Consider the following 23,971-nt stretch of genomic DNA (forward strand, 5'->3'; position numbering starts at 1 on the left):
CAAACACCTCTGTGGTGTATGAACACTTGATCATATCAACCCTTTAGATCCTGGCTGAGCAGTGCTGACTGAGAGAAACTTCTGACCATGGTTTACTGCAGCATTCTCCTTTGTTTTTCTTTATGTAATTATAAAGGAGGTTTACATATCATTCCTTTGCCCTAAAACAGCCTTGCACATTGAGGGAAGTGTTCTACCAGATTTTTGCATGACGAAACCCGAAAGGAGGAGGGATTCAAAATGACAGTGTCTTTCAAGCACATAATAAAATACATTCAATTAACTGAGGGGGAAGAAATCCAGAGCAAAGACTCGTTGCTGCAGAGGAATGCGAGCCTGGGAGCAGTGAGGGAGCCGCTGTTCTATGGGGGAGTGCAAGGAAAGGTGCTTTGCATGGTACATGTGGAGAACTAATGCCCAAATTGATGGCACTAGAGATGTTTAGGGGACAGAGGTGTCACCAGAGGAACTGGCTGTATATCAAATTAAGTTTGCTGCTTTTTAACAGTCCCATGACTCAGCGTTGCTGCCTGGGGAGCAGCGCTAGCTGTGAACTCCAGAGCTGCCCTCAGCTGCAGCATCTGACTCTGGTCTGAGCTTGCAGCACCTTCTCGTTTTTCTGTCACGATCACGTTATTATGGGCTACCCCTTCATTTCCCTGGGCAAGTCCTGCCGGAGGCCGTGGCAACGGGAACTGGAGCATTCTGCATTTTCTCGTTTTGGGTAGAATCACAGAATCAACTGGGTTGGAAAAGACCTCAGAGATCATCAAGCCCAACCCTTGGTCCAACTCCAGCCCATTGACTAGATCATGGCACTAAGTGCCATGTCCAATCTCAGTTTAAAAACCTCCAGGGCCGGTGAGTCCAGCACCTCCCTGGGCAGCCATTCCAATGCCTGACCACTCTCTCTGCACAGAATTGCTTTCTAATCTCCAGCCTCAATTTCCCCTGGCAGAGTTGAAGCCCATGGCCCCTTGTCCTATTGCTGATGCCTGGGAGAAGAGCCCAATCCCCACCTGGCTAGAAATGCCCTTCAGGTAGTTCTAGAGAGTGCTGAGCTCAGCTCTGAGCCTCCTCTTCTCCAGACTGAACAAGCCCAGCTCCCTCAGCCTCTCCCCATAGGGCTTGTGCTCAAGTCCCTTCCCCAGTCTTGTTGCTCTTCTCTGGACCCGCTCCAGCACTTCAATCTCTTTCCTGAGCTGAGGGGCCCAGAACTGAACACAATACTCCAGGTGTGGCCTCCCCAATGCAGAGCACAGGGGTACACCTCTTTCCAGGACAATCTCCAGCAGTCCTATCACTTACCTGTCCGTGACTTCTTACTAAAACCACATCTTCTTTGAGCATTTCAGGCTGATGGATACACTGGACAAGTGCAGCCTCTCTAGGGGGGAGGCTGAGAGGCTTTGCTCAGTTCTGCATTGATTTTCCAGGGAGTTGCACTTCACTTGAGGAACACCCTACAATGGCAGACCCTGATTTAAAATATTAACTGAGATCTACAGGTTTGCTTATCAGCTTTGAGATCAGCCTACCACACATAATACAGCGCTGGTCTCACTTTTCTGAAGGGGCTGTTGTCACGGAGGCGCCCCGAGGTTAGTTTAAGGGACAACAGGGTCCAAAACAACTTTTATTAAACCAGTGAGAAACAGGGTTTTAGCACTCCAAAAGTGGCTTGAATGCAGGTTCGGATATCAGTTGAGGAAAATTATTAAGGGGCAGCGACTAATAATTCAGGCAGTCCACAGCGTGCGTGCACGTGGCCTCACCAGGAACAATGCCGGAGCCGCCCGAGCCCGGGAAGAGTCCACACGTGCCTGAACACAGTGTGGGGTTATTTTAAAGAGATACACGTACTCGTAGTGAGTACGGAAAGTGTACACTTACGATTGTGCGAGGATTAATTTATAATACACTCGCAATCCTGCGAGGGTTAATACACATGCAAATGTGCACGGAATATTACACGTGCTTATGTGGAAGCACAGGAGGAAAACACACTCGCGATTGTGTGAGGAAATAATTTATACACGTGCTCGTATTGAGCACGGAAAGTTACACATGCAAATGTGCACGGAAAGTAAATACACTTGCAATCCTGCAAGGGTTAATTTTACTCACACCCATGTCGGTGAGGCAAGCGGGGTCTCCATCCCGGGGGGGCTCTGGGTGGCAGTATCTCGCTCTTGTTCCGAGAGACCCGCGACAATGGGTGAAGTCTCGACGAGAGTCCCGTGTTTTATAGGCTGATCAGATGTGACTGTGGGCATCCAGAAGCTTCTCTGCACCCCCACCCTGGCTGTGGGTGCCCCTGAAGCCTCCAAACATCCCCACACTGGCCGCGGGTGCCCAGCGGCTCCTGTCGCCTCGGCGCTCCCTTCTCCTAACGGCCCTGGCCAGGGGCTCTGGGGCCAAACAACAGAAGCTGTAGCAGAGAGAGAGGGAGATGTGCCTACTCCTTCCATGATGAAGGAGGGAGGGGGACAGAGGGGGGTTTGCACCCTGCCACAGCTGTATTAAATATATAAAAGGTTGTGAGGCTTTCATACCCCAGATGTGTAAGTTGTCTCTGACATAACCTGTTTATGTACTTTTTATATCACAGGCTTTTGCAGGTTGCAAACTGTGGCAAGTTGGTGATGTCACTGATAGCAGACCGCTGAGATTTCCCAAGGAAGGTGTAGGAAGTACAAGGATTTACATCAGTAATTAAAAACTAAGAGGAAAAGGCATTACTACTAAAGAAAGACTTTTCAAGCCGCTACTGGAGAGCTGCAAGCAGGGTACGGGCAATGCTGAACTGCTGCTTGAATCTCTTTTCTGTCTATGACATTTACTTATTTTAGATTGCAATGGATTCATCTTTCAGTCTGGGTTATTTAATGGCAGACAGTTGTTAGAGCCACCACTAGGCTGAGGCTTGACATCAGTCACTGATCTGCTGGGAAAGGTGATGAATTTCAGTGCTGTGAGACCCTTTGATTATAAACATATAGAAGGAATCAGTTCAGAAGCTGCCCAAACTCTCTGGGCATCGGTTGCACCAGGTGCAGAGCTGGAAGCTGCAGCTGTGCCAGCTGTTCTCAATTAATCCATCAGTACCTCTGAGTTAACACCCTGCCTGTCTCTGGCATTTTGTGGATATTTGTTTGTCGGCTCAAGTGGAGATCTGCATGAGACAGGAAAAACACGTCAGTCCTGCAGTTCTCGTGTCCTTTTGAGGATTAGGGTTTGATTGTGATACCACAGGAAAACTAATGATGGAGGAAAAAAAAACCTTCAGACAAATAGATATTAGTTCTGCTATGGGACAGTTAAAAAACAAAACAAACAAAAAAACTCCCAAACAACAACAACACAACCCCAACCCGTTCCAGCTTCCACCAGGAAGGTATTGTAGATGTTACAATCATCTTTCACACTAAATGCTGCGGCTCTTGGCTCTGATGGGGTGAGAAGGCGACCTCTGGGGACTTCATAAATGATGTGCAATGTCAAGTTCTTCATTTTTGGCTGCTCTTCTCCTGTGCACTGAGGCCTGGCACAGGCAGGGAGGGCAGAGAGTTGCTAATGCAAACAGCTCCCCAGCCAGACCGAGAGAGGAGCCTTAGGCAACACCACAATGTGCGGGAGCCTTCCTCAGCACACAGATGCAGTTACAAAACACTGCACAGCATGTTCCAGCCTGGGAAATTAACGCAGTGTTAGTTTTAAGCTGTTTGGTGACAGTTCATCAGCTGTGGTTGTGCTTTGGCTCTGCATCCACTTCCTCTGTGTCAACTGCCAGCCCCCAAATTAGTCTTGACACAGGAATAACAGCTCATTTCCCACCCACGGCTCCATAGGTGCTGCCTGGGTGTGGCGATTTCCCCCAGCTACAGATGCATATGACTGATCAGGAGGGGTGGGAGCCCCCTCTTGTCTGTAGCCCATGACAGTGGCACTAGATGCTCACCCTGTGTGGTTTGGTATCATGTTTTCTTCTTGTTGTCTTCAACTCTTATGAGAACTGGAAGTCTCTTCTATTGAGTTTTCCCTGTATCTCCAGTGTGCATTTCCTTGTTTCCCCAAACTGGCAGCAGTTTGGTTATAAAGAATGTTTCTGAATCTTCACCAAGATTGTTTTCAAACTTTTTGCTGTTAGTGATGGATCTCAACTCAGACACTGACACACCAAGCCCATGAAAGTGGATGTGAGGCAGCATCATAAATGCAATGTCCCAAATTGCTTTGATACCAGCAAAGCAGTGATTCTGCACCTACACTGCTGCGAAAAGTATCAGCACTGAGCTTACATGTACATCCTGTAGGTATATCATGGATATATTTGTGTGCAAATATATTTGATATGTTTTGTTTGCAAATATGGAAGCTTGGCCCTTGCACAGGAGGCTTTGGGGCTCTTCCAGCCGCAGGAGCGCGGGCGATGTGAGCCTCTGCGCGGCTAGGGAGTGAGAGCGGGACAATTAACGCGTTCTAAGCGGATAATTAACACGTTCCGGGGCCGCTCAAATAAGGGCGGTGCGGCGGCCACTCTCGCTCCTCGTTAGTATAGTGGTGAGTATCCCCGCCTGTCACGCGGGAGACCGGGGTTCGATTCCCCGACGGGGAGAGTGTGTCACCTTTTCCACTCTTGCTGCAATGTGCTCGGTTTTTATTTGTGCTCCTGTCCATCCAAAGACGAGGCGGGCGCCGTGCAGCCCTCTGTGTCCGGTGACACCCATGAAACCATCCGTGAGCCCGGAATGATGAGTGTAAATACCCTGGAGGAGCAAAGGGGACGGTGGGCTCTTGTGTGGTGTAACCCTGGGCAGTACACACCTCTGCTCCCACAAACCGTGTGCTTGGCAGGGTGTTGGAGTGAAACTGCTCAAACAAGTTCTCCTTAAGTTTAGGCTTAATAAAATATTCCTTAAGCCTCTACATTGTTTCTGCAAAACCTTGCGTTGGTCCTTTTAGGTCACCTGTTGTCACCTTCTGCCCTGGTGCTGCTATTAAAGCAGCTGTGTGTTCCTTCACTGTACTGGCACCTCTCTGTAGCTGACACCGTTCCTTCTGGGGCAGCAGCTCCTGGGTCTCATCTTCCTGCTCATCCAGCAGTTCTGGTTGACACCCAGTTAATACAGCGACGGAAACACCTCCAGCTGGCACCTACATCCAAATGTTTGCCCTAGCGTGTTCCCGGCAGGCCAGCAGAACAGCAAAATAGTCAGTTCAGTGCACTCTCGCCTGCTTGATGTTTTTATCATTTAAGGCTTGAGACAACTTGTAAATGCTTAAAATAGCGTGAAAATCCCTGTGCTGGCACAGATCTCCAGTCTTATTGGAAGGCTGTCTGCTGTTCCCCCAGTGTAAAAGTTTCGTATGTTCCACAGAACTATTATGGTAAAGCAGAATTTTAAATAACTAAAACTATATGACAGTTATAATTTAAAAGGAAATCCTTTTAAATTTAATCCTTAGGAAAGCCTAAGGGTATCAGAATAACAAGTGGATTGAAAAATAGGAATTGATGACAACCATCTGTCCATTAAGTATCCTGGCTTCAGAGGTCTCCTATAATATAATACTATTGGTTTCTACAATTTTGCAGAAAGATATTAACTATGAATAACTACACTATTGCCAGGTTCAGTACATTGGGAATGTCACAAGCTGAAAAGCTTCTCTGAGCCAAGGAAGAAAGAAGCAAGGAGAAGGACAGGGAACTGCTGGAGAGAGTCCAGCGCAGCCACCGAGAGGCTGAAGGGAGTGGAGCATCTCCCGTGTGAGGAAAGGCTGAGGGAGCTGGGGCTCTGGAGCTGGACAAGAGGACACTGAGGGGGGACTCATTCATGGGGATCAATATGGAAAGGGTGAGTGTCAGGAGGATGGAGCCAGGCTCTTCTGGTGACAACCAGTGACAGGACAAGGGGCAATGGGTGCAAACTGGAACACAGGAGGTTCCACTTAAATATGAGAAGAAACTTGTTCCCGGTGAGGGTGGCAGAGCCTGGCCCAGGCTGCCCAGGGGGGTTGTGGAGTCTCCTTCTGTGCAGACATTCCAACCCGCCTGGACACCTTCCTGTGTAACCTCATCTGGGTGTTCCTGCTCCATGGGGGGAATTGCACTGGATGAGCTTTCCAGGGCCCTTCCGACCCCTGACATTCTATGACTCTGTGAAGGGTAATGAGCAGCTCAGAGCCTGGCAAACCAGCACCATTCTGCATGCGCCGTTTTTGAGCTGCAGTACCAATTTTTTGTCACCAGGTGGCAGCACACAGCACCTTCAGAGGGACACTGAGCAAGGATGGCTTCGAGCTGCCGTACTGAGTTCTGATCACCAGACAGCAGCACAGACGGCGCTCAAAGAGCGTCACTCCAGCCTTGCGCAGCTGTAACAAATGCATTGAGATCGTGCTCCTGTTGGCATGCCTTTTGCAGCCCCAGCGTCCCTGGAGCTGTAGGCTTTGTGGCTCTGGGAACCTTAATTCTAAACATACCTGTACACCCTATTGGCAGCCTGATCCTTGGGCTCAGGTCTCCATGTACGTGGGTGGTTCAGATGTGAAAGGTGTGGGGGGAGTGGAGCTGCTACAGTGCCATGTTCCCCTTGTCATGCCTTTTGCAGTCCTACTGTCCTGGAGCTGTAGGATTTTGACTCTCAGAACTGTAGTGTTAAACATTAACCTAAAGGCAGCCTGGTCCTTGAGCTCAGGCCCCCACATGTATGGGTGGCCCAGACGAGACAGGTGTGGAGGGAGCAGTGTTGGTGTAGAGCCAAGCTCTCTTTGGCATTCCTTTTGCCACTTCAGTAGCCCTGGACTTGTAGGATTTGAGGGTCTCTGAACCCTAACCCTAAACCTAATTGCACCCAGCAAATTGGGTGTCAGGTCCCCCTATGCATGGGTGGCCCAGATGATAAAGGTGTGCAAGGAGCCAAGTTGGTGCAATGCCTGGCTCCCCTTGGCATTCTTTCACAGACTCAGTGTCCCTGGAGCTGTAGGATTTGTGCCTCTTAGAACTCTAGCCCCCAGCATGTCTGTATACCCTAGATGTAGCCTAGTCCTTGGACTCATGTCCCCACATCCATGGCTGACCCAGCTGAGAAAGGTGTGGATGGAGCAATGCTGGTGCAGTGCCATGCTCTCCTTGGCATGCCTTTTGCAGCCCCAGAGTCCCTGAAGCTGTTGGATTTGTGTCTTTCAGAACCTTAACCTTACCCACAATAGCACCCAGCAACTGGAACTCAGGTCCCCACATGCGTGTGTGGCCCAGAAGAGAAAGGTGTGCGGGGAGAAATGTCGGTGCAGTGTTGGGCTGTCCCTGACATGCATTTTGCAGCTCCAAGTCTACAAATAGGAAACAGCTGGTGGCTAAAGAAGGGCACCTTGTAAGCTGGGTAACACCAGGAACACTGATCCACCTGGGAGACAGCAAATCAGCCATGCATGTGAACGTGCACACTTACAGATTCCAAGCACGGGTCTCTGGTGGCCAGCACCCAGATCCTCAGGTTCCAGACTCTGCATGGCTGGGCATCAAGATCTGTCTTACTGAGCAGCTGGTCCTGTCTGGGGTTCACCAGCTGGTCAAAAACACAAGCTTGAAACAGGGAGAACAGTCACATGGAAGAACTGCGATTTAATAACTGTATAGAACAGACTGCAGTGATGAAACAAGATTCTCAGGCAGGCAAGCATACCTACCACTGCTTACAAGCTACTGAACCCTTTTCTCCTTTTTTGGCTTTCCCATGCTTGTTCCTTCCATGATCCCTCCCTGTCCCCTTCCTACATCTATTCCCCTATACATCCCACATCAAGTTTCACACAGTCCCTAGGTTTCACTCTGCGCCATCCACAAATTCTCCTCCCTCTGTGTCCCACCCACCAGAAGTCTCATATCACTACAGGCCATCATTGCCAGGAGAGAGAGCAGCCTTCAGGAAGTCACCTTGGTGGGCTTTGCTGAGCAGGAAGAGAAGTGGGAACAGCTTGTTCCTGGTAAGGAAAAGGTCTCTCCTGGGCACTGGAAAAAGAGGAGGCACCACTTGTTCTCGGAAAAGCAGGGGTCAAGGTCAGGCCCACAACCCCCTCTGGGTCCCATCACCTCAGACATGTCTGAATGCAGAGAGCTGTGAGCCTCTCTCGCTCCTGCTGTGCTGGGATGGGTTGTGTTGGGTTAGGCAAAACACATCCCATGGACACAGTGCTTGAATGGGGTCTCAGAAATTCCTCTAGCTCTGGACAGATGCAGAATAGCTTGTAGTCACAAAAGCAGACGCCAACTGAAGATACAGATTGTGGATGACTACACAGTTGCATTATGCAGCTGGTGCCTTTCTTAGGCTGGTAGACATGACCAAAGTTAAAATGCTGGTAGGAAGAGTGTCTCACAAATGTAGGGGTATGTTAGCCCATGGAGTGCATGAATGAGGCAGTTCAAAGAGGTAATGCCTTGCTGGAAGAGAGAAAGCAGGCATGGAAAATTCATTTTGCACTTCCCAAAACCGCAAGGTCTGTGGACAACTGCATGGAAAGAAGTGGGGCAGCTGAGATGGCATGGGAGGCTCTCAAGGACACAGGCGACATCTGGGACTACTAACTTCTGGCTCTGAAGGGAAGGTTTAGAGGCCATGATGGACTGCCCAGATATGTCGTGGCTAGCAAACCATCATCAGACACCTGCAGCTTGGAAGGACTTTATGGGTGGCTTGACGGGAGAACTGAGGTGTGCAACAAATGTCTCCAGAGCTTCTGTCCTCAGGTACTGAGCATCAACCAGGATTGTCAGCTCAGGGCAGCATGTAAAACAGAAGACTCAGACTGGAGATGCAAAGCTCTTGGCCTCTGCTGAGAAGGGGAAGATGAGCAGGATGCACATTTAGTTATCTTCAGTACTGACTGAAGGAGGCTGGACCCTAGCGGGAGGGAAAAGTGAGGACCAGAGCATGCACGGAGGACAATGAATGTGGAATAAGTGTGGACGGAGAGGAACAAGGGTGATTTGTGGAGAAAAGAAGGGGAATGGAGGAGGAATTTAGCATCTGGAATCTTGTGTCCAGCTGTGGCCCCTCAGTTCCAGCAGGACAGGGAACTGCTGGAGAGAGTCCAGCGCAGCCACCAAGATGCTGCAGGGAGTGGAGCATCTCCCGTGTGAGGAAAGGCTGAGGGAGCTGGGGCTCTGGAGCTGGACAAGAGGACACTGAGGGGGGACTCATTCCTGGGGATCAATATGGAAAGGGGCAGTGTCAGGAGGATGGAGCCAGGCTCTGCTGGTGACAACCAGTGACAGGACAAGGGGCAATGGGTACAAACTGGAGCACAGGAGGTTCCACTTAAAGATGAGAAGCAACTTGTTCCCGGTGAGGGTGTCAGAGCCTGGCCCAGGCTGCCCAGGGGGGTTGTGGAGTCTCCTTCTGTGCAGACATTCCAACCCGCCTGGACACCTTCCTGTGTAACCTCATCTGGGTGTTCCTGCTCCATGGGGGGATTGCACTGGATGAGCTTTCCAGGGCCCTTCCAACCCCTCACAGTCTGTGATCCTGTGACCTAAGAGCACTTGGAAGGCCAGGGGAAGAAACGGGAAGAACTGATCGGCACAAAGGGCTGATCTGGACCCGCTCCTGCACTCAGAATCCTCCTTTCCCACCGCCGAATGCCGCTTCCCCACTCAAGTGCCCCATTTTCCTCACCAAAACACCCGAAGGACCTGACCGCCCCTCTGCACCCCGGTACCCCCCGGACACCGGGCACCGCGTCACGTCCCGCTCAGCGCCGGGACCTCCCCCGCCCCGCCCCTCCCGCCGCCCCGCCCCGCCCCTCCGCCGCAGCCGCCGCTGGGTCCGGGCCTGGGGAAGCGGCGGCCGGGGGGGCCGCGCCGGGGTGGCGCAGGGACCATGCTGGGCAAGGACTACATGCTGGCCATCGTCCTCGTCAACTGCGACGGTCAGCGGGGTCGGGGCCAGGGTGCGGGGCCGGGGCGCGCCGGGGTCCGATCCGATCCGATCCGGTGCGGGGGCGGCGGGCGCACCGGGCGCTGTCCGCGGTGCTGAGCGCGGCCTGTGCGGAGCGCGCCCGGCAGGCCCGGCCCGGCCCGCGCCGCCTCCCCGCCCCTCCCAAGGTCGCGGGGGGCACTCCTGGCCTCCCCAAACCCCACAAGCCCGCCCTCCCCGGGTCGGGGTCTGGGGGGCACGGGGGTGGAGCCACGCACAGCACCGGCCCCCGGCAGCACAGCGGGTGGGCGCCCAGGAGGGTGCGCCGATCCCTGCGGGTTTCGGGGTGTGTTCCCGGGATCGGAGCACCGCGGGCTCATCGCCGAGACTTCTCCAGGGCGGGGGTGCAGGGAGGAGGAGGTTGATGTACCCCTTCTGGCTGCAACCCCCCTCTAAGCGTGCTTTCCTCCTCCCAGACCTCAGGGGTGTCTCCCCAAGCCCTTTCCCCAGCAAAGCCTCCTGGGGTGTCGGCAGAGCGCTGGGGGCCACATGCTGGCAGGGTTGCTCTGTGCTGGCAGCCCCAGGCTGGGCACCCCTGCAGGGTGCCGTCCCTGCCAGGCTCAGGCTGCTGCTCCCTCTGTGTCCCTGCTGGGATCACCCCATTCCTCTGGGCACCAATGAGGCCGCTGCCTGCGCTGATCACGCGCCCCAGGTCCACGGCTACCGCAGCCCCTCTGGCGTCACGCCAGAACTTCTCTCGTGGGCCCTGTGCCCAGCCACGCACTTGGAGGCTGCTGCAGGGCCTGTCAGAGCTGGGTGAAGCTGCTCACTTCTCAGGGTACCCTGTGGCTGGTGGACTTCCTCCCCACCTTGCCTCACAGTCTCCCTCTGCACAGACAACCTCTGGAGTGACCAGAGCCTGGAGACGGACCCCGACCTCCCCCCAGGCTGGAGGAAAATCCGCGACTCTCTGGGCACCTACTACTGGCATGTGCCAAGCGGCACGACACAGTGGCAGCACCCTGCATGCACCACCAGCTCGGGAGGGCGCCCGGAGGCGGATGGAGAGGAGGCGCTCCAGGGAATGGTAGGGGGTGCGGGTCGGGGGAGAGGGCTGGTGGTGGATCCCACTCCCGGGCAGGATCCTGCTGAAGGGCCCTCTGGGCACCGCTGGCCCAGCCTCCCCTGGGAGCAGGACTGTCGCCGTCATTCCAAAGTCTTGCTCAGCCCATTCTTGGCCAGGTTTAAGCCCCCTGAAAGGCTTCAGCAGGCCCCATATTGGCTGCGTGGGATGCCTACAAGATGAAGTGCTGCTGTCCTGGAAGGGAGAGCTCCTACCTGGTGCCTCCTGACAGCCCCTCTTGCTGCCCTCCCCTCTTTCCTCTTTTCTCCCAGGACAGCCAGCCCCCCATGGCAAAGCGCTCAGCAAAGGACAGGCCTATTCCCAGCCCCATGGCTTCGCTGTCCCGGAGGTAGGTCTGCCCACTGCCAGCTTGTGGGGTACTATTGACTCGTGACCACTGCTGGGTGTTGGGTCCCGGCGCCCTCCAACAGAGCAGCCCCATACATTGGAGCCAGAGGGACCATGCTGGGCACCCCCATGGGATTCTACCCAGCTGGTGGCATGGTGGTCTGCTGGTGCCAGGGTACCCTGGTGGTTCCTGAGTGCCTTGGGTCTGTCCTGCCGAGTGAGAGCCATCGTCTCACCGCCCCGTCCCTCTGCAGGACATCGCTGCCCTGGCACACAGACGACTTCCAGCACAGAGGTGACTTCCAGCACAGCACGGAGCCTGGCTCCAAGGTACCGCACTCAGGGGCTTCACTGCAGAATCGTGGGCTGAGGAGGAAGAGGAGGAAGAGAGGGATGGGAGCAAGCACGGGGGGACCGCACGGGGGGACCACACGGGCATGGCAAAGGGCATGGGACAGCAGTGGCTGTGTTGGCTGGGCACTGAAGCCTCATATGTCTCTGCTCAGTGCTTTGCTGTGCGCTCGCTGGGCTGGGTGGAGATTCCTGAGGAGGACCTGGCACCTGGCAAGAGCAGCATAGCTGTCAACAACTGCATCCAGCAGCTCTCCAACAGCAAGGGCCAAGGCTCTGCGGAGAACCGAGGCGAGGTGAGCGCCTGGGACGGTGCTGTGAGGCAGGGTCCCCCCCCGGGGCCACCGCTGCTGGGGGGACTGTCCCCACCAACAGGCACTGTGCCTGGGGGGACAGGGACCAGCGCCAGTGGTAGAGTGAACTCTCCACATAGGGCATCCCTGCGGTGCTCCCAAATGTAGGGTCTGACAGGGGACGGTGCCAGGGCTGCTTGAGTGGGCTGTCCCCACACGTGGCAATGGTAGCTGGGGACGACTGTGGGCAGGATGGTGCAGTGCCCATGCTTGGTGCTGTGGAAGCATAGGCTGGGGAATGAAGGGTGTCCCCAGGTGTGGACTGGATACTGGGGATGCGGGGGCCACCTGCCAGGCTGAGGGAGCCACTGACCCTCTGCAGGGCCAGGACCTGCTGATGATCCTGAAGAAGGACACCATGAGCCTGGTGGACCCTCTGGACCGCAGCCTCATCCACCACCAGCCCATCCTCAACATCCGTGTCTGGGGTGTTGGCTGCAACAATGGCAGGTGCCAGGGGCTGCGGCAGAGCTGGGGGCTGGGAGGTGGCTCTGCCCGCTCTGGGGCGCAGCATCCCAGCAGTGACCTGTCTCCTCTCCTCCCTCCTTGACTGCTGCCGTGGCTGCAGGGACAGGTAAGGGGACATGGGGCTGGGGGGAGCACAGGGAGCGAGGGGGCTGCCTTCGCCAGGGTCTCACCAGCTTATTCATGGCCTTGCAGAGACTTTGCCTTTGTGGCCAGTGACAAGGACACCTGTGTCCTCAAGTGTCATGTCTTCCACTGCAATGTGCCTGCCAAGGGCATCGCTAAGGCCCTGCATGAGATGTGCTCCAAGGTGGGATGCAGGGTCCCCAGCAGGTGTGGGCACGGCCCAGAGGTCTTGAGGGTGAGTGGAGGCACTGGGCCCCCCCATTTCTTGCAGATCGTGGCTGAGCGAGCCGTAGTGAGCAGCAGGCTGCCCTGCAGTGCCACACTGGAGCCCATCGACAGGGACCTGCCGCTGCAAGGTACTGTTCCCACAGTTCTGGCTGCTCCCCCTGCCCAGAGCCGGCCCTCTGGCTCTGCAGCCAGAGCCCTTGGCCTGCCCAGCATGTCCCAGGGGCCCTTGGGGATGGGGGAACAACATGAGGGCCCCCCCCACCTCTCCTGTCCCGGCAGTGGATATCCTGGAAGCAGTGAGGCAGTCGATGCAGACCTATGAGGCGCTGTACATCGGCAGTCTGCCTGTGCCCAGGGCCATGGGTAAGTGCCGCCGGCTCCGCTGCAGCTGGGGGACACCCAAGAACCCCCCCAGCGTGGGGTGGCTGAACAGCTGTGACCCAGCATCGGGCAGTCCCTGCCTGTGGGGCCGGCTGGTGGTCCTGCCTGCCCCACACCTGCAGCTGGGGCAAGGGCCAACGGGGTGGGGTCTGCTGCTCCCCAGGGATGGATGTGCTGAACGAGGCCATTGAGAAGCTGATAAGGGGCCCCAGGCGGGAGCGCTGGACGCCCTCCCTCATCCACGTATCTGACACGGCCATGAGGGTGCACCCTGCGCAGGTGGGGAGGGGGCCGGGGGCTCTGGCCGAAGCAGGTGCCCTGTTGCCACCGCGGGGGGACAGGCAACCCCAGGGGGTGCCGGCCTCCTGGCAGAGGGGACCTGCTGGGGGCGGTGGGGCTGCCTGGGGCGTGGCTGGGGTGGATGGGTCCACGGGGTCCCCGCAGGAGGATGAGGAGACAGCGCACATCTGGGAGTGCCAGGTGCGGTACGTGACCTTCCTGGGGGTGGGCCGGGATGCCCACACCTTTGCGCTCATTGTGGACACGGGGCGACGCTTCCAGTGCGCGGCCTTCTGGTGTGAGCCCGACGCCGGCACCATCTCGGAGGCGGTGCAGGCAGCCTGCATGGTGAGCAGAAGTGGGGCGCCCCCTCAACACCCCCTGCTTCCCAGCCCTCTAGGGGTGCCCAGAGGGGAAGGCGAGGCATGGGATGGGGGAGGGTAAAGCTGGGGACAGCTTTTGGGACACCCCACCCTGGGGAGGGCAGCAGGGATGGGAGGGAGTTAAACCCACAGCCGTGCCTTGGGGGTTGTGTCCAGCCCCACAGCGATGCCACATTGCACTGCACCCCATGGCAATGCCACATTGCACTGCGCCCCACGGCGATGCCACATTGCGCTGCACCCCATGGCAATGCCACATTGCACTGTGCCCCATGGCAATGCCACATTGCGCTGCACCCCATGGCGATGCCACACTGCACTGCACCCCATGGCAATGCCACATTGCACTGCTCACCATGGCGATGTCACATTGCACTGTGCCCCATGGCAATGCCACATTGCGCTGCTCACCATGGCAATGCCACACTGCACTGCACCCCATGGCGATGGCACATTGCACTGCTCACCATGGCAATGCCACATTGTGCTGCACCCCACGGCGATGCCACATTGCGCTGCACCCCATGGCGATGCCACATTGCACTGCACCCCATGGCAATGCCAACATTGCACTGCGCCCCATGGCAATGCCACATTGCGCTGCTCACCATGGCAATGCCACACTGCAGTGCACCCCATGGCGATGCCACATTGCACTGCGCCCCATGGCGATGCCACACTGCAGTGCACCCCACGGCCATGCCGCGGTGCGTGTGACCTCCCCGGGGACGCCACGCTGTTCCCCCACCGCACGGCCACGCTGCGTGTCCCGTGTCCCTGCAGGTGCAGTACCAGAAGTGCCTGGTGGCCGCGGCCCCGGGGGCTCGGGTGAAGGCCGGCCCGGCCGCCTCGGGGGACGCTGCGGGCGGGGCGGCCAAGGCGAGCGGGGGCGGCGGAGGGGCGGCGGGGCCCAGTGCCCGCAAGCGGGGCATCTTCTCCTTCCTGGAGGCGTTCCGCCTCCGGCGAGCCCTGCTCCACTCCCCGTAGCGGGCCGGGCCGGGGGCCGGGGCCGCGGCCGGACGCTCCATCCCCGGCCCCGGTCCCGACCCCCGGCTCCCCGGCGGGGCGGGGACACGGGAAGCCCCGCCCCCTCAGGGCCCGCCTTGCTCCGCCCCGTCGGGCGGAAGGGGCGGGGCCAGGCGTGACGTGGCGGGATGGCGGAGTCCTACGTGAAGCCGGGTGAGGGGGCGCGGGTGGATTTCCGGTGCGGCGGTGAGGGGCGGCGGGGCAGCGGGGCTCAGCGGGGCCGGGGCGGGTGCGGGGATCCCGGGAGGACGCGGCCGGGGGTGTGTGGGGCGCGGTGTGTGTCTGCGGAAGGGGTTGCCAGGTGCCCGTGTGCGGGTCCCGAGGCAGCCGCGTCCCGGGCGGGGTTGTCCCGAGGGACTGCGGCGGGTGTGGGAGCCCGTTGGCCGGGTCTGGGACGGGCAGCGCTGTCCCGTGTCCCGGTGGGGGGGCCTTGGCGCGGCAGGGCGGATCCGTGTCCTGGTGAGGGGCACGTCTGGTGCGGCAGCCCCAGGAGATGGTGTCTGGGGAGCGGAAGCCCTGTCGTGGCGCAGGAGCCCGGGATCCTGGGTCTGGGAGGGTCCCCGTGGTCCCCCCCAGGGTCTCACTGTGCTCTTTGCTGCAACAGGGAACCAGGAGCGTGGCTGGAACGACCCCCCCCAGTTCTCCTACGGGCTGCAGGCTCAGGCCGGGGGCCCCAGGCGAAACCTGCTCACCCGCCGGGCCCCTCTGCCACCCGAGGAGGCTCCCCCAGGTCAGCACTGAAAAGCCCCCAGCCCAGCCGCTGCACCCCTGCCCAGCTGGGAGCTGTGCCAGGAGGCCGAGCCGCAGCACAGTCCCGAGGCTGTGAGCTCTGCAATGGCCTCTCCTCTTCTCCAGGACCCTCCTCCCACCTGGGTTGGGTGGGAACTGCAGCCCAGCCGGGGCACTGGGTCTGGCTGCCCCTGCTCCATCGCAGTGGTGGCGGGGGAGCAGAGCAGGTGGCACCTGCTCTTGCTGCCAGCCCTGGGGTGCCGAAGCCATGCAGTGCCACCCCTGTGCAGGCAGAGTGGCAGCACGGGCTGGGGGCCCTGCGGCTTGAGCCCTTTCCCTCTGCTGTGCTCCTTTGATGGGGGTGACAAGTGTGCGGTTCCCCACACCTGGCTGGTGTTGCTGTGTCTGGGCTGATGTGGCTCTGTGCTGATGCCTCTTCCCTGCAGGTGCTCGTCCAGACCTGACCAGCGCCCCGGCTGCCCCCACCGCACCACCCCCCCGAGCACTGGGACCACCCCCCCTGGGGCCCATCAGCCCAGCCCTGCGCGCAGATGGCGGGAGGCCGAGCCCTGTGTCGTGCCCGAAGGAGAGTGGCCCGCAGGAGAGTGCTCTGCCCGCCACCACGGTCCTCGCCCCGCTGAGGGAGGCCCTGGCCGCCTGCCGCCCCACCGTGCAGGTGAGGCCATGGTCCCTCCTCCACCTCTGCCTCGCGCCGCAGGGGCACCGGAGGGACGGCAGCCGGAGAGCCAGGCAGAAGCTGCCTGTTCCCAGGGTGCGTGTGGGATGAGGGGAGCCACAGCTTCCCTGGGGGCTCCCCAGAGCTGGCAGAGGGCAGATACCCCTTCCAGCTCATCTCTGCTTCCAGAAGCAAGTGTGCGATGACATCGGGCGGCGGCTGACAGTGCTGGAGGATGCCTGGACTCAGGGGAAGCTGTCAGCCCCGGTGAGAAAGAGGATGAGCCTCCTGGTGCAAGGTGAGGGGCGACGGGGATCCAGGCAGGGGGCACCTGCAGGAACACTGATCCCCCCACACTGACAGGTTTCCTCTTCCCGGCAGAGCTCCAGCAACAGCACTGGGACGCAGCTGACGAGATCCACCGGTCACTCATGGTGGACCATGTCAACGAAGTGAGCCAGTGGCTGGTGGGTGTCAAACGCCTGATCGCCGAGACGAGGAGCCTGACCGCTCTGGAGCCGGCTGTGGTGACGGACGGCAGCGCCGAGGCTGGGCCTGGCCAGGAGGAGCCCCAAGGCCAGGAACGGGGCTGTGGACTGTGAGCAGGGCAGGAAAAGGGCCCCCTGCCTGAGGGGATCTGGGCACCTCTGCCTCCCAGTCCTTGCCCAGGGAAAGATGATTTTAATAATTGTGACATTTTAGTGGCAATTCACTATGTTTAATAAACAGCACGATTCTGCTCCTGGCCACAGCCTGCCCTGGGGTTCTGGCGCTGGATGGGTCCCGGTTCTCTCCCACGAGCAGCAGGAGCCAGGACTGTTGGGTGTGGGGATCCCGGGAGGACACGGCCGGGCAAATGTCACTCCTGTCTTCAAAAAGGGCAAGAAGGAGGACCTGGGTAATTATAGACCAGACAGCCTCACCTCTGTCCTTGGGAAAGTAATGGAACAGCTTATCCTTGGTGCCATCTCAAGACATATCAAGGATAAGAGGGTTATTAGGGGCAGTCAGCATGGCTTTACCAAGGGTAAGTCATGCTTGACCAACCTCATAGCCTTTTATGAGAATGTAACAAGGTGGATGGATGATGGCAGAGTGGTGGATGTGGTCTACCTTGACTTCAGTAAAGCCCTTGACACAGTCTCCCACAGCATCCTAGTTGCTAAGTTGAGGAGGTGTGGTCTAGACAATAGAGTAGTGAGGTGGGTTGCAAACTGGCTTAAGGAGAGAAGCCAGAGAGTGGTGGTCAATGGTGCGGAGTCCAGTTGGAGGCCAGTACCTAGTGCAGTGCCTCAGGGGGCAGTACTGGGGACAGTATTATTCAATATATTCATTAACGACTTAGACGAGGGAATAGAGTGCACTATCAGCACGTTTGCTGATGACACCAAGCTGGGAGGAGTGGGTGACACTGGAAGCTGTGCTGCCATCCAGCGAGACCTGGACAGGCTGGAGAGTTGGGTGGGGAATAACCTAATGAAATTTAACAAGGGAAAGTGTAGAGTCCTGCATCTGGGCAGGAACAACCCCAGGTTCCAGTATAGGTTGGGAAATTACATATTAGAGAGCAGTGTAGGGGAAAGGGACCTGGGGGTCCTGGTGGACAACAGGATGACCATGAGCCAGCACTGGGCCCTTGTGGCCAGGAAGCCAATGGTACCTGGGGTGTATTAGAAGGGGGGTGTAGATCGAGAGAGGTTCTCCTTCCCCTCTACTCTGCCCTGGTGAGACCACATCTGGAATATTGTGTCCAGTTGTGGCCCCTCAGTTCCAGCAGGACAGGGAACTGCTGGAGAGAGTCCAGCGCAGGGCAACAAAGATGCTGAAGGGAGTGGAGCATCTCCCGTGTGAGGAAAGGCTGAGGGAGCTGGGTCTCTTTAGTTTGGAGAAGAGGAGACTGAGGGGTGACCTTATTAATGTTTATAAATATATAAAGGGTGAGTGCCACAAGGATGGAGCCAGGCTCTTCTCGTTGGCAAACAAGGATAGGACAAGGGGTAATGGGATCAAGCTGGAACACAAGAGGTTCCACTTAAATTTGAGAAAAAACTTCTTCTCAGTAAGGGTGACAGACACTGGAACAGGCTGCCCAGGGGGGTTGTGGAGTCTCTTTCTCTGGAGACATTCAAGACCCACCTGGACATGTTCCTGTGCGACCTCACCCAGGCGTTCCTGCTCCAGCAGGGGGATTGGACTAGATGATCTTTTGAGATCCCTTCCAATCCCAAACATACTGTGTGAAGGCCACAGTGGCTTCAGGCTTGGCCAAGGGGCTCCTACCCTGGCAGGGTGCTCCCAGCTCACAAGACATGAAGGGCAGGAATCACTCCAGCGTGACCCAGGTCCGGGGGGCAGCAGTGTGTTTCCCTGCTGCCCTGGGTGACGGAGCCTGGCCTCCCTGGGCTGGCCTTTGGCAGCAGGCACATGGCCCAGCTTTTCTGCTGGAGGTGGCCCCCGGGTCCTAGGCCGGCTGGGGAGGGTGAGCTGCTGCCAGCCCAGAGCAGCCTGGCAAGGCCAGGGTTTGTGCAGCAGCTACAGCCCCTGCTCCTGTCTGGGCTCCTGCCCGTCCTGGCACAGCTCACACCCAAGTTAGGGACCCAAGGAACCTGGGTGGCCTCAGGGAGAAACATCCCTGTGCCAGTGCTGCCCACCAGCTCAGGCACACCCAGGTGGTGTGTTGGCCCTGGACAGCAAGCACAATGTGCTGTGCTGCTCCCTCTCACACTTGCAGGGGGGTGTCACCAGCTGCCTCACCACAGCTGGGACAGGCTGGGGGCATGTGGCAACCCAAGCGTGGCAGCAGAGGGCCTGTGTTCACCACCCCTAGTGTGCAGGGTCTCAGTGCAGGAGGAAGATCCTCTGCACCCTCAAAGGGCTCCCAGTGCTGCTCCCCTCCCCAGGGTGCTGAGGACCCACGTAAGACCCAACATAGAGACGCACAACATTAGCACAGGGGTTTCATGGTGTTTATTGATCAAGCATGAGCTCCTAGGCAATTGCACCAGCCAGTTGTGCTAGAGCCTGAGGTGTCACATGTCCATCCCCAGCATCAGAGAGGGCTGCAGCCAGCTGGTCACGGTGCCAGCACCTCCACGAGGCCCAGGAACAGGCCCAGCCATGGCCTGGAGACTGGGAGCTGGAAACCCAGATGTCCATCTCAAACTAGTCTTGATCTGCAAGGACACAGAGGGATACAGGGCCAGGGTTAGGATGGGGCTGCCTTGGGAGAAACATGCAGGCAAAACAGGGCAGAAGCTGGAACTGGGGCTGAGCTGGGATTTCCCCTTGCCCTCGCTGCCAGGTGGGAGCCCCAGGCAGCAGGCAGGCAGGGGCTGTGTGGCTGGGCTGCTCACCTGGCATGGCTTCTTCGCTCTCATTCCGCTCCTTGAGCTCCTCCAGCTTGACGAGGCTGGACTGGGCCGGGGATATGACACCGGGGATCTGGGGCAGGCAGCAGGGAAGGGTCCTGGCCACGGGTGAATTCTTGCACTCCAGCAGGAACTTGCGGTCGTAGATGATGCGGGTACCTGCCAAAAGCAGGGGGTGTCAGGCACTGCCAGCCCCTGGCCACTCCTGTCTCTGAGCACCATGGCCTAAGCCTGGAGCAGGGGGTGCGACCCAGCACTTGGCCACAGCTTGCGGACACAGCTGCCTCTGGAGGCACGTCCCACATGGCAGACTCTGACACTCCTGCCCAGCAGCTCTTCCCCACGGTGTTCCTCCCCTTAGGCTGCTGGAGCTCTGCCAGGGCACAGCACAGGGGTCCAGCCCCGACGTGAGTGCCCTGTGGCAGCTGACACTGCAGCCACCCTGTGCTGCCCCAAAGGCAGGGCCAGCCCTGCGGCACTCGGCCAGGCAGCAGGCAGGCCCCCAGCACGCCCTGCCCGAGGTGGCTCCCTGCAGCTCGCACAGCAGCAGAGGCTGGGTGTCCTCCCCAGCACCACAGGCAGCTGTACCTGAGCACCCATCCCCATCGGCTCAGCTGGCGAGCCACCAGCTGTGCCCCACGCCAGGACAAGGCGGCGGGTTCAACAGGACAGGTCCTGCAGTGTGCCAGCCTGCTGGGTGCGCAGCCCCAGGCAGCGCCCCCCTGGCCTTCTGTCCTTGCAGCCCAGCACAGACGTCCCTTCAAGGCACCACGAACACCTTATGCAACCCATGCCTGCCCCAGGCCTGGCTCCCCAGCCCCAGATAAGCTTATCAGAGGCACACAATGGAGCCAGCACCCACAGGTGGGCACCTGTGGCTGAAGCAGAACATGCCCAGCTGAAGGACAGGGCACACGATGTCCTGGCAAGAGACAGCAAAGAAAAGGATCTGCTTGACAGCTGAACCATGAACTTTGCGGGGGGCAGGGTTGGAAAGGGGACATGAGGGCAGACCTTGGGTACCCCTGGAGGGAGCTGTGCCCCCCAGTACCTTCCTGCAGGGCTGGTGACCTCGAGTGGGAGCAAATGTCTTGCACGAGCCCCCCGCGCCTCCCCCAGCCAGCTGTGCCTGGGCATGACCTATCCCCGAGGGCCCAGCGCCGTGTCCACCACCCCAGCATCACTGCTGCAGGGCAGGCACCACCTCTGCCTGCTCCCACCCGGACCACGGGGCACTATTGTCCTACAAAGATTTGGGGTTGCCTTTTCCAATCCAGCCCTGGGCTGCCAGGGAAGCCACCTCCCCATGGACCTGCCTGGATGTGATGCCCAGAGCAGTCGCCCGTGGCCAAGGACCGAGCTGCAGGGTGGAGAGCCCAGGAAGAGAGTGGCTCAGGAAGGAGCTGCCTAAATTAGGCAGGGATGGGGCAGCTGAGGCCACTGTTCCGTTCAATGGACAACCCCATCCCCGTGCTGGGTAGAGTAGATGGTGCTCACGGGGTGTGGGACAGGGGGACGGTGGCTCCCAGGATGGGGCAGGGGGTGGCGGTGCCCATCAGGGCCATGGAGCTCACACAGGTGGGTGGGGGCACGGTGGGGTCCTCCCCTGTGACTCACCCCAGGAGCAAACACTTATTGCACTACAATACCATTTGTTTTCAATGCAAATAAGTGTTAACACAAGTGTTTCTCCTTTGGTGTTTGCACTACTAGGTGCAGCAGCAGTTCAATGTTTTTTTTACATTTCTTCCTTGAATGCTAGAAATATCTGAATATATCATCCAGTAGCATTTCTGAGGTTTCTTTGCCTTCAGTGCTCAGATATTGCTTGTGCACTTTGGGTTTTCAGTGCCTCTTTTCCTGGGGAAACTGTTGCTGTGTGTCAGGATTTGTGTGGAGCAGGTGCAGGAAGGTGGAGAAGTCTCTGTCTCCTCCAAGAGCACCGAGAGCGGCCCATGAGATTGGACACTACGTGCACTGCAGTTACCTGTTTGAGGAACGGACCAAATATTCAGTGTCGTTCCTGCACTGCCACCGAGCAAAAGCAGAAACAGGCACAGTCCAAATGCAGAAAGAGAACTTCTGCATCTGGCTAGAGAATGACCATTCTTCTTAAGCAGTATGCAAAAATCCCTTCCTTCCTCGCGGAAAGGACTTGAGGAGCTCTTACCAGATTTAAAGGGTTACAAGAAGCTTCGAACTGAATTTTTCTCTCGTGGGAAGTGGTCTCTCTTTTCCTAGGAGCTGCTTCTGGGCAGCTGGTCCCAGTGTGTCAGGTGAAGAAACCCTGCATTTACCTACGAGCTACCTTTTTACTTTCGCTACATTAAGATACCATCAGTTTCCACACTGTCAACTCAGCCCTCATCTCCAACCCCTGAACAAAACCTGATCTCTCAGGCAATTCACCTGGAAAAAGAACGCTGGAAGCAGCAGAACTAATCCAAAAAGAAAGAAGAGTAATGCATAAATGTTTCCACACGCACACACACACACAAGGCTAACGACCAGCAGACCTCCTATTGCAGACAACGAGCCTCCCCCAAAGCCTCGCTGCATCCACGTGCTGGTTACGTGACCTGAGAGGAGCCATCACTGGGCACAGCAGCAGCTATTGATGACAACATACATTCTCTTCCAAAATTCTCACGCACAACCTACAAATACTGTTCGCCTTTTATTGAATATTCAGGTAAATATTTCACATTAATACAGGCTACATAAAGTAGAGCCACTATACGACGTGAAATTTACTCAGCTTTTCCTTTTAAGTATGTAAACAATTATACATGTATTCACCACCCCCTTTTAAAAGGCTGATATCATATAATCAGTGAGTTCTCTGCTGCATACACAGAGCATTCAGTAGTGTTTAGCCAAAAGCACTAGTTTCGTCTTAAGTTCAAAATGGCTAAACTAACTGGAGAACTGAATCAGTTTGTGTAGGTAAATCAATTTGTTCTTATACAATGGGTAATCGAGTTTCCATTGGTACAGCCTACAAAAAATTGCTTAATTAGGCACATCTAAAAAAATCCCCAGTGTTCTTCAAGATCATAAAGATTCCCAAAATAAGGCTAAAAAAGGAGAGACCCCCTTAAATCAGTTGACGTACTTGAGATGCATGTTTCCAATGTGAGGTGCCCAGGTGCCAGGCCAAATCTACAGCAAGAAATAAAAAGACAAGTCTATTATGAAAACAAATCAAGGTTCGTTTAACAGAGTGTTTAACAGAGCCACCAGAGGGCAAGCTTAAGGCTTCCCCCTAAAATACAAGCAGATCATTCAAAGGCCTCTTCAGCTCTGGCAGAGGTTTGACCGACAACTTGCAAGATTCTGAGTATAGATACAAACCCTCTCCCTTACAACAAAGTCTATTACCTGGCTGAGCAGTCTTGAAATGCTGCTTATTTTACCTGAAAGGTTTGGTACAGATAGCACTATATAAACACACACTAACTGTAGGGGAAAAGTCATGCAAACAATCTCAATTCTGGTATCAAAGAACTGAAAAAAATAAGTGGCACCTATCCAAAAATGAAGAGAACCGAACTGAAGCACAACACCATAAAAAGCCTCAGGTAAGCAAAGGTGGAAAAAAGCAGCCACACTACCTGCTGAGCATCAGTACATTCTGTTGAGTTCTGGACAACTTTGATCATGGGATTCCAGGCGGGATCTGGAGTATGGAGCCCGTTAAAGAGGGGCCCTCCCGGGCCATCCGCCAGCTGGGGGTGCGAGGGTATTAGAGTGCCGCCGTACATGGAAATGGGCAGGCCCTGGAGGAACAAGAGAAAGCGCTGTCAGTGAAGCAGGCCGTGGTCGGGAAGGACCACTCTAGTACTGCGTTTGCCAAGATGACAGAGGCAGTTCACATCCATATATAATGTTTGCCTACTGGCAAATATCTTAGTGCTGCGAGGAAACGGGTGTCGCCACACACCTAGGCAGAGTACGGAATACAGTGACTCTTCATTGCTTAAGTTTCAGGTCAGTTTACCCGTTTTTCTGGAACTATACCTCACCAGGGAGCATTGGCACAGCGCTTTCAGCCAGGCACGGCAGCGGTACGGTGACCTCAGGACTCCCTCCCAGGCTCTAACCTTGGTGCACGCAGGACTGCAGCCAGGGGCTGCATTTCAGCACAGCCCGTATGCAGCTACAAGTCTCCAAGTTAAAGATTTTCTGTGAATTACTAATGGTCATCTAAAA

At 56.8% G+C, this 23,971-nt stretch overlaps 3 protein-coding genes across 11 annotated transcripts in view; 2 read left to right on the plus strand and 1 right to left on the minus strand.

The window, feature by feature from the left end:
* Nucleotides 1–9,887: 9,887 nt before the first annotated feature.
* On the plus strand, nt 9,888–14,947 carry APBB3 (amyloid beta precursor protein binding family B member 3; the record flags this gene model as incomplete). Its single annotated transcript, XM_080353196.1, has 12 exons — nt 9,888–9,936; nt 10,820–11,010; nt 11,319–11,395; nt 11,649–11,724; nt 11,901–12,041; nt 12,421–12,548; nt 12,759–12,873; nt 12,961–13,045; nt 13,197–13,280; nt 13,462–13,577; nt 13,743–13,925; nt 14,744–14,947. The coding sequence occupies 12 exons, from the start codon at nt 9,888–9,890 to the stop codon at nt 14,945–14,947; spliced, it is 1,449 nt and encodes a 482-aa protein (XP_080209322.1).
* Nucleotides 14,948–15,086: 139 nt separating this feature from the next.
* Nucleotides 15,087–17,136, plus strand: SRA1 (steroid receptor RNA activator 1). 2 transcript variants are annotated; one of them, XM_080353237.1, is made up of 5 exons: nt 15,087–15,139; nt 15,591–15,716; nt 16,162–16,487; nt 16,581–16,689; nt 16,773–17,136. In XM_080353237.1, exons 1-5 carry the CDS (start codon nt 15,115–15,117, stop codon nt 16,991–16,993), a joined length of 807 nt encoding a protein of 268 aa, XP_080209363.1. In that variant the 5' UTR covers nt 15,087–15,114; the 3' UTR covers nt 16,994–17,136. The 2 variants fall into 2 exon arrangements, with proteins under 2 accessions (XP_080209363.1, XP_080209364.1); XM_080353238.1 differs by having other exon boundaries at nt 16,162–16,391.
* Nucleotides 17,137–19,358: 2,222 nt separating this feature from the next.
* ANKHD1 (ankyrin repeat and KH domain containing 1) overlaps nt 19,359–23,971 on the minus strand; it is a gene marked incomplete at its 3' end in the record, with an annotated part of 115,094 nt that continues 110,481 nt past the window's right edge. For 7 of the 8 annotated variants that reach the window (XM_080353610.1, XM_080353608.1, XM_080353609.1 and 4 more), the window contains 4 exons: nt 23,374–23,538; nt 22,875–22,921; nt 19,745–19,918; nt 19,428–19,564 (listed from right to left, as the gene is read on the minus strand). In XM_080353610.1, the coding sequence (XP_080209736.1) occupies nt 19,765–19,918; nt 22,875–22,921; nt 23,374–23,538 (366 nt within the window). Of the gene's footprint in view, nt 19,565–19,744; nt 19,919–22,874; nt 22,922–23,373; nt 23,539–23,971 lie in introns of all 8 variants that reach the window. The other variant, XM_080353612.1, reaches the window with a different exon arrangement.

Source organism: Nesoenas mayeri, assembly GCF_963082525.1.
Source record: "Nesoenas mayeri genome assembly, chromosome: 14".
NCBI classification, from domain to species: Eukaryota; Metazoa; Chordata; class Aves; order Columbiformes; family Columbidae; genus Nesoenas; species Nesoenas mayeri.

What these genes read in the sequence shown, in the direction of transcription:
- SRA1 (XM_080353237.1), top strand. Translation starts at nt 15,115, where the DNA reads ATGGCGGAGTCCTACGTGAAGCCGG. An exon ending in AGAAGCTGCCTGTTCCCAGG is followed by an intron (nt 16,488 to 16,580) that starts GTGCGTGTGGGA and finishes CTCTGCTTCCAG; the next exon opens with AAGCAAGTGTGCGATGACAT. An exon ending in GATGAGCCTCCTGGTGCAAG is followed by an intron (nt 16,690 to 16,772) that starts GTGAGGGGCGAC and finishes TCTTCCCGGCAG; the next exon opens with AGCTCCAGCAACAGCACTGG.